The following is a 9352-nucleotide window of genomic DNA, read 5'->3' on the forward strand; positions in this document are numbered from 1 at the left end:
AGGATTGGAAGCAGATAAATTTGTTCCTAAGAGTTGTTTCACCTGCAGAAGCCAAAGAGACACTTTTCCCTGTGATTCCCTCCCTTTGGTCTAACTTGCCTCTTTTAGCTTGCAAAGATTCCGCTCTGAGCATTTATATTATATGTCTATTCTTTCCAGGCTTTGTGTAAGATGCGAACTTCGAGTGTTTATCTTAGCTCATTTTAATGTTTCTGTTAGCTCATTTTATCCTCACAATTACCCTCTGTGGTGGGTACCCTCTGTTGGTATCCCCATTTGATAGATGGGTAAGGCTCTGCCTATGATCAAATGGTTAGTTGAGATCTGGCTTTTCTGTACTTGGCTGTCTCTACTTTTTAGAAAGACCGATCAGCACAAAGAAAGTGTAAAATGCTTTTAGGTTAAGTCTGATGAAGAGCCGAGAATAAGCTACAAACTACCCTGAATCATCAGCTCCTGCATTTCTTAAACTAGGGGCCCACATACTCTTCCAGACACAGGAGCAGCTGCAAGGTTCCTTTGGCATGTTGGTCCCCAACCTGGACCACACTCCCTCCCACCTCCCAACCGTGGCTGACCCCTGCCATCAATGGTATTTGGTGGATGTTATTTGTATTTCTTCTGATGCATTTTGGTCTTCACCACTGGTGGATCAGCGGGTCCTAACTCGCTTTCATTTCCTGGGAATCTGAGCAGGTCCAGCCGGCTGCTCTTACCTCTGTAGCTCTCAGGGAGGTGACTCGTTGCACCCTAACTGACATTTCTTGGGTACCACTTGGAAAGACCGCACCCTCTCCCGGGGCCTCAGCCTGCCCGCTGTACCTTCCTCGGGCCGCTCGCTCTCCAGCAGCGCCACCACTTCGGTGCCCTCTTCGCCAGAGCCCCGGACTTCATCCACGTCCACCACAGTGGCTGCCGGCGCTCGGGGCTCGCCCGGGCTCCCTGCCCGCCTGAGGGCCGACTGCTCCGGCTCGGCATCCCGGCGCCCGCGGCCTCGGCCGCCCCTGTCTGTCTTCGCCCTTTTGCTCTCCTTGTGCGAGGAGCCGCTGCCTCTCCTGTGGGCGTCTCTGGAGGAGCTGCGAGCCCTCTTCTCCATCCTCAGAGCGACCCGGCCCGGGAGTGCGGTTCCTGCGGCGTCTCTTGGCAGTGATGCAGGCGCATCCCTGGGGGAGAATATAATGACCGTGAGCGGGGGCGGGACACCAGAGGTGTGCGGGCGGGGCTCTGCTCAAGGTGAAATCCGACAGCTGTTTCTCAGAGGAGCCGGGGTCCGGGCGCGCCGCCCTTGAGACTCGGTGCCACCTTCAGCAGTGAGTTTGTGTGAGAGCCCGTGTGCCAGGTTAAAACGTTTTAAAATGTGTTTCTAGAGACGAACATTTGAACTGAAATATCACGCAGGCCCGCAAACTGCTGAAGGTGTGATGGCACTTTGCTTTACGATTTGTTAATATTGTATGAATTAGAATATGTGGTCCCCGCGTAAGGCTAGAGAGATTAAGGGACAGAAAAGGTTGTCCAATGAGGGTAACTTTAAGGTAAAATCAGAAACTTCTCTGCAAGCACCACCCCTCCCCCCACCTCTCCCTTAAGATCTTCTCAAGGCTATCTTTCCTCTCCTAATTTACTTTATGTCCTGGCCCTACTCTTTCTGCCGAAATTCACAGGTAAAGGTGTTGGCTGACTACTCCTGGGAAGATTCACATTTTAAAAGGGGCGAAGTGGGTGGGAGTGGGTGGGGGTGAGGAAAATTCTCCCAGACCTCTACTTACACTCACACATGCTCTCTTATTTATATTTCTTTTTTACTAATTTATTATTTTACTAATGCTTAAGCCTGCTGATGTTGCTTCTTGAAGAATCAGAAGAGCAGGGATCTGATTTAACTTTTTTAGGGAAAGGGCTACTTTTGTTTTTGGCTAAACCCTGTTCCCATTCTTCCTTCATGAAGGCAAGAGTTTTGCTTTTTTAAGCCTTACTGGCCATCTCCACTCAGCAGTACCCTGGCAGTACCCTGGGGTAGCTGCCCCACCTGCATCTGAGGAATTTGAAACATTGAATGGATCTATTTCTTTTTTATTCTCTATTAATAATTTCTCACTGAATAGGAGGTTGGTCTGGATAACCAAACTCAAGATTTATGATTCTACTCAAATAGTTCATTACAGTATGGTAGAGATAATGATCACTTAGTTTTAATTTTCCAATATTTATTGAGTTCACATAGTGATAGCTTTTTTTCTTTCTCAAAAACTTTATTAAAGAATGAGGACTGGGAGACTTTCCTGGTAAGTGGGTAAGACTCCATGTTTCCAAAGCAAGGACTGCAGTTTCTGAAGTAACTTAAATTGACTCTGGAAAAACCATTCCATTATTTTCTTCCATATATTCTGAGTTAGGTCCCTGGGAATATAATAATTAAAAGATTTGTAAAAAAGTCAAATAGATTTATTTTTTACTGTCTAAACCTGAATATTGTGTGGACTACATAGGGAGAGTAAATGTTTCAAGTGCCTGACTCAGTATTTTTTCCCCATAACAGTATACTGAAAAAAATTTTGAAGTTGCATTTGGCCCAAAGGGGGAAAAATATGATTATTTAGTATTCATTACAAATTAATAGTTGCTATTAAACATAGCTAGTTTATCATCTTTAAAGATTTTCCTATTTGCAAAAGCATGAAACTGTAGCATTTATTAATTTTTTCTCATCTTTTGTTTCTGTTATGTATTAATTTGACCTAGAGTCCTAGCTGTAGACTCTTAAACTAAAATTGTACCTCAATTTTTGAACCAAGAATTGGCGGGATATCTGGCCAAATTACATTCTCAAAGCTGTACCTTCTCCCCCAATAAGATTTCTTGTAGGAGAAAAATTGATGAGAAAAAGCCATATTTGATTGTTGCAGCCCATGTTGGGTACTTGTTCTCAGTCTCCTCTGCTGTTATTTAATCACTACTTCATTTTCTATATCCATTTATAACACTAACACAAGCATCTGCTTATATTACAAGGCTTTTTGGATTATGAATGACAATGACAATATCTGAGAAAGGGGGTAACATTCCGTGTTAAAAAAGTCAACAGCTGAGTGCTGAGGTAGCAGCACTAGTCTCTAGCTGGCTGGCCTCATCTCTTCTTAAAATGATGATGCTGTTTTCTTTTAGATTCCTTTTTAATTGAAAGTGTGTCAGTCATCCCTTTGCTGAAAATATATGTGCACAGCTTTATCTCTTAATACATTAGCCCTTGTTTGGGTTTGTTATGAGCCTGACCTCTGTGGGAATGGAGTTATCAGGAGAGGGAGAGGACCAATTAAACTTGCTGGCTTTGAGTTTGTTTCTAAGACAAAGGTCATGAAAGATTTCAAGGCTTTCTAAGTTAATATACTTATTCTCATTTAGCAGCTTGAAATTTTATATCTATAATTAAGAGTGAATATTTATACATCTTATTTAATGGAAAAGTTGGAATTCATTATCACTAGATAAAATTGCAAATACTTTAAAGCTGGAAGAAACTACAGGGACTTAAATTTAACTTTGTCAATTTGTAGGTGGCAGAGAAACCAACCAGGAGGGCACAGTAGTGGTCTAGGAAAGCGATGCTGATGAGAGCTGGCTTTGGCAGTGGGGATGGCTTAGATTTATTTCTGAGGTAGAGAAATAGCAGAATTTAGTGACTGCATGGAGTTATGAAGGGGGTAGTGGGGGTGAGGGGATAGAAGACTCGAGAGATTTTTACCTTTATAGGTTGAGCAGTTGGTAAATAACTGCAGGCATCTCTGTTAGACCCACTTTCTCTCATTACTCTGCTCTCAAGTGTTTCAAGTTCTGGCCTTCTTTGCCTGGAGAGGCAGTTGTCTACTTGTTAGGTGTAGGTAAGACTGCCTGGACTTTTCTCTCATGAATTCACTTCACAGATACATAGTCAACGCTTACCGTATGTTAGCATTGCTCACCTCTGAGAATGTAAAGCTAAGCCATGTTCTTGAGAAACAGAGTCTAACAGGGAGAAACATATGTAAACATACAGGTGTGATAAAGTGTGTATGTTATGACAGAAGGATCTACAGCAGGGTTTCTCGGCCTCAGCGCTGTTGACCTTTTGGACCAGATAATTGTTGCAGGGGACTTTCCTATGCAAGATCTTTAGCAGCATCTCTGGCCTCTACCCACCACAAGATGCCAGTAGTACCAATCCTGAGACATTGTCAAGTGTCCCAAAGGGACAAAATTGCTCCCGGTGGGAACCACAGATATCTATATGTTACCATGGGGACCCAAAGGAGGGGACAAGTAATCCTGAGTAAAGTCAGAGAAAACCTAGATTAAGCCATATTAAGAGGCGGGCAGGTGATTCTCAGAGGGCTTCAAGAACTGGGCCTTCCAGCAGATCAAACGACTACATGAAATTCCTAATCAAGGGTTTTTGATAAGCTTTAAATATTTTTTGTTACCATGGATGAGAAATGTGTTCACTCAATTTTTAAAAAAGATTTATTTTATTTATGGCTGTGCTGGATCTTGGTGGCTGCCCACAGGCTTTCTCTAGTTGCAGCGATCCCTGGCTACTTTCCAGTTGCAGTGGGCAGGCTCATTGTAATGGTTTCTCTTCTTTCGGAGTATGGTACAAATGGATTTCAAATTCAACCAAACTTTTTCCAAACCAGTATTTCAAAATAAAGATAAAACTTCAGGCATGGAATTGGCCGCAAGGGCTAACGCCCGCTGCGCAGGAACCCCCACCTCGCTCCCGGCCCTTCGTGGGCCTAGTTTTAAGCTGCGCAGCCTCCTTGCGAACCGGAAGCGCTTCGTCTGGCGCTCCTGAACTCAGAAAACTGGCGGCACCCAGCTTCTTGCAGCAGATTCAGTGAGTGTCTGGCTCTTACCTTTCTTCCTGGAGGCCTGTGAGCATGCCAGCTGACCCCACTTGGTCGCCTTCTGAAAAGTCTGGGTGGAGTCTTTTGACCGGAGGGGTCCCCAGCATCTCCTTCCCCCCCAACCCTCAAGCTACCCTTACGGGCTGAGAAAATCAATCCGATAGACCGCACACCAGTAATCTATTCAGGACAATGAATCGGGGTGGGGGTAGGGTAGGAACTGCAGTTCTCACTGCGGCCATCAGAATCACTTGGGGCTTCCCTGGTAGCTCAGCTGGTAAAGAATCTACTTGTAATACAGGAGACCCCTGTCCCATAACCTGGGTCGGGAACATCCCCTGGAGAGAGGATAGGCTACCCACTCCAATGTTCTTGGGCTTCCCTGATGACTCAGACGGTAAAGAATCCGCCTGCAATGCGGGAGACCTAGGTTTCTGGGAACCCATTCCTGGGTTGGGAAGATCCCCTGGAGGAGGGCATGGCAACCCACTCCAGTATTCTTGCCTGAAGAATCCCCATGGCAGAAGGAGCCTGGTGGGCTCTAATTCATGGGGTCACAAAAAGTCGGACACAACTGAGCGTCTAAGCGCAGCACAGAATCACCTGGAGGGTAATTAAACTGCGTTGTCGGGCTCTTCCTGCCCCTTCCCCAGGTTCTAGTTGAGCAAGTCAGGGGTTGGGTCTGATGATTTGTAACAAGTTTCTAGATTGTTTTGATGCTCTGGAACTACAAGTCGGGAATCCCTAGCTTAGAGGTTAAACAAAGTGTTTTCTAAATACTCTGTTTAAAGCAGCCCCTTCTCACTCCGGCTTACCCTGGTTTATTTTTCGTAAGTTATCGTTACTTGACGTTTTATATATTTATCTGCTTTTTGTTTGTCCTTAGTTAGGTCCAGGAGAACAGAACTTTGTCTTGCTCTTGTAGTTTCATATTTTAGTAGTGCCTGGCACATGGTAGGAACTAGAAAATCTGTGTTATTTGAATGAACATGCGTTTTGGAAGGCATGAGTCAAAGCTGAACGTGTGAGAGTGAAAAAGGTCACTCAGGAAGAGGGGGAAGACTGAAAAGGAGAAGCCAAGGACAGACCCTGGTAGGTGTGGACATTTAATGGAAAAACAGAAATAGGAAATAAGGGCAGAAACCTAGGTGCCAAGCTCAAAGAAGCAGCATTATAGACACCCAGAGAGGAGAGATTTTCAGAAAGGGAGGGGACACAGAGAGGAAGCAGTCACCTACCATGGAAAGATTGAAAAGTTCTTACGATTTGTCAGATTTGTCATTGGTGGTTTTGATAAAACTAAGATGTTCAGAGTAGCAGGCTGAGTGCTTTGGATTGAGTAGGGAATGGTGGATGAAAAAGTGGGGAAAAGTGAGCGTGGACTGTTTATTCAAGGATTTGGCCAAGAAGGAATGGCTGGAGGATGTCCGAAAGAAAGTATTTCTTTCTCTGTCTCTCCCTCTCTCTGTGTGTGTCTTTGGGAGTCAGAGCCAAGTCATTTTCTAGTGGTGAGGCAGGAATATGTAAAAAAGTTTAATAGGGATGGCAAAGGTTTAGCGTAATTGCTGTGAGGAATAGAATTGAACAGACATCAAATGGCCCCAAGTTGGGCATAATGTTAAACTTTGGGAGGTTGGAATGCTGCCCAAGTTCTATCATGAGCTTCTAACTCACCTCCTCCTTCACGGACAGTGTTTTCAAAAGATTCTCTCATACTTGTCATGGGGCATATATTAAAGCTTCAGAAGCTTAAAACACACATACACACACCACCACACAAAACTCGTTATTGGCTGTTTTTTAAGGTAGGAATGCTGGTAGGAGCAGCTGCAATGGAAATATACTCCCAGATACAGGCAGGGGATGGGAGGAGACCAGGTGGAGACAGTTAATTAATAGAAGAAAAGTGCGCTCTGGTCATCATAATGGGCAGGATGGAAAACACATTGGTCTGACTCACAGAGTTGTCTGGTTGTGGTAATTAATTGTAGGGTCCCAGGGATGAAATCAACAAACAACTCACTAAGTCTTTTTGATTTGTGTAATTACAAAAGCAAACAAACCAACAAAACACAGTTCTAGGTCTGGGGAACAGAGGACTCTGAATGAGAAACATGACTTGTCAGTTCTGTTCCAAGAACTAAATCAGATTCCAGGAGTGTAGCCTAAATATTCTTAAAGAAGGATGCTGCTGAAACACTGTACCTAAGTACTGCAAACCTTTTCTCTAGCCTTTCCCCAAAGGCCTTGGAACCCCTTATGGATAAATGTTCTGGCAAACAGGAGGAACTCAAACTTCTTAGTACCTGTCACTAATATCAAAAGAACACGAATATCACTGTGTGCTATCAACATTCTGAGAATATAGGGGTTAGGTGATAAATGAATTAAATTCTGGTCCAAGTTCACCTTTGGGCAGGGCTAGTAGGACTGTGAATTCATCCTGTGGTTAGTACCCTACTCGCCAAGTGAATAGCTGGAGTAGGTAATCTTAGCAACTGACAGAATTCTTACATGGGCACCTTCACTCATTGAGTAAGGGCTATTCTGGTAGAAAATGCCAAGTCAAGTGCCAAAATAGAACATCAAAAGCATTACTACATACCTGCAGAGTGTCTCCATCAAAGGCAAGAAAGATGCTAAGGTGATGGTTCCCACCTCATTCCAGTTTAGCCACTACATAAGTCTGACAGTTTTCAGAGAATGACAGTCCATTATAAACCCAAGCAAGTGATGACTTCAAGTGTAGCTTAACTCTTCCAAATGGGGTCCCCTTATTGAAGCAACTCAGCCCCTGACACTCAGGTTGCAGTTATTGATCTGAGATTTAGCTCCAGAATATCTTGGTAAAAATCTCTTATTTTCACATTATGCGCCAATAACTTTCTAGATTCGATCAAGAGTTTTGTTTTTACTGCCTATCACTTTTTTATATCCTTGTTCATTTCTGTCAGTTTCTTCAGTTTAAAGTGGGGATCATAATTGTACTTTTTCAGATTGTTAAAATTTGATAATCTACGTTAAGAGCATGTAGTAAGTGCACCATATGTTACCTATTATTGTAGATAACAGTGAAAATCAGGGATATGGTTTTTCAATTCATTGTTCATTTTGCTCTCAGGTTGTTTAGTGAGATGGTAAATTTTCAGAATTTTCAGGTGTTCCATTTAAATGCTGATTTGGCTGGGGTAAGGATTTCAGTTTCAGCTTTAAAGACATTGCTCCATTGAGAAATCCAATTGCAATATAATTTCCATTGCTTTCTAGGTAACCTATTTCTATATAAAAGCTCTTCTCTTTCTTCTGGATGTTGTCTAGAATGGGATCTTAAGTTTATTAGTCATCCTAAGGACTCAGTGGAACCATTTAATCTGAAAATTTGTGATTTTCTTCAAATCTGAGACATTTTCTTTCTTCCAAATCTCCAACCCTCACCACCGTTCTGTTGTTTGTGTAATACCTGTCATTCAGATGTTGGAGTAGTATCCAGCTGGATCCATTCTTTATGTTTCATCACTTTCCTTTTAGTTAATTTGCTATTTAGCCCTGTCCGTTTTGCTATAAACCAGCCCACAAATCTTTTCTGTGTTTCTGAGATTACTCAGTATTCTTGGTTCATTGATGGAACATTTTGTTCCTTAGAGCTTTTGTCTTAATGTCGTGGGATTTTAGGTCAAAGTAGATGTGTGTGCTCTGGTTTCTTTCTTGACTCATCCTCGGTTATCTTTTGGTTTTCTTGTTCCTTTAATTAGATTGTATATTTTAAGGTAAAAGTCTTCATACTCTGCCTTTCTAGTCTATACCTCTTAAACTATCATTATCTGGTTTTCAAGGCCCTTATACAACTGGCTTATTCCACCTATCCAGTAAAATACACCCCAGGTTATTTCCTCAAATACATCTTCTTCTTTAGTTTCCCAGCGCTTTTATCTCCAGTGAAGTTCTCCACTCATTCAGGAAGCCCTCGTTGCCCCACCCATTCCGCTCTGCTGGGAGCTGCATCTATCTAGCTCAGGAGCGCTTCTCCACCAAGCATCAGAATTGCCTGAAGTTTCCTCCAATAGACCCAGACCTGCTAGAATCAGAGTATCTGCTGATCAGACCCGAGCATCTTTTTCACTTCTTAAAGAAGCTCCACGGGCGACTGAGAGGCACACCTAGGCTAAGAACCTCACAGCCTCCTTCTCCGGCCTAGAGGTGTTTGGAGGGGTTCTTGTGCGCGCTGCCTCACCTCGTGCCTCCCAAGCACGTCACAAGAAGTAGGCGCCGGCCATCCCAGAAGCTGCCTGGGAGGTGACCTAGGCGGCCCCAGGACTGGGACCGAACCCAGGCCAGATTCCGGAGCCACCAGTCCTACCTAACCGTCCCACCGGCCGTGAGCCCTCGGGGCCGGAACGCGGCGCCTGGAGCGCACCTCGCGGGCCCTCAGGCACTAGTGCGCAGGCGCGCAGGCCGCCTCACAGCTGCGGGTC

The 9352-nt window shown here is 44.0% G+C and overlaps 1 protein-coding gene across 1 annotated transcript in view; it reads right to left on the reverse strand.

Annotated features, from left to right (window-relative positions):
* NPHS2 (nephrosis 2, idiopathic, steroid-resistant (podocin)) overlaps positions 1 to 1136 on the reverse strand; it is a 19191-nt gene extending 18055 nt beyond the window's left edge. Inside the window, exon 1 of the mRNA XM_010850150.1 lies at positions 823 to 1136. Within this exon, the coding sequence (XP_010848452.1) occupies positions 823 to 1096 (274 nt within the window). The 5' untranslated portion in view covers positions 1097 to 1136. The remainder of the gene's footprint in view (positions 1 to 822) is intronic.
* Between the last annotated feature and the right edge of the window lie 8216 nt (positions 1137 to 9352).

This window comes from Bison bison, unplaced genomic scaffold (assembly GCF_000754665.1).
Source record: "Bison bison bison isolate TAMUID 2011002044 unplaced genomic scaffold, Bison_UMD1.0 scf7180017864289, whole genome shotgun sequence".
In the NCBI taxonomy this organism is placed as follows: domain Eukaryota; kingdom Metazoa; phylum Chordata; class Mammalia; order Artiodactyla; family Bovidae; genus Bison; species Bison bison.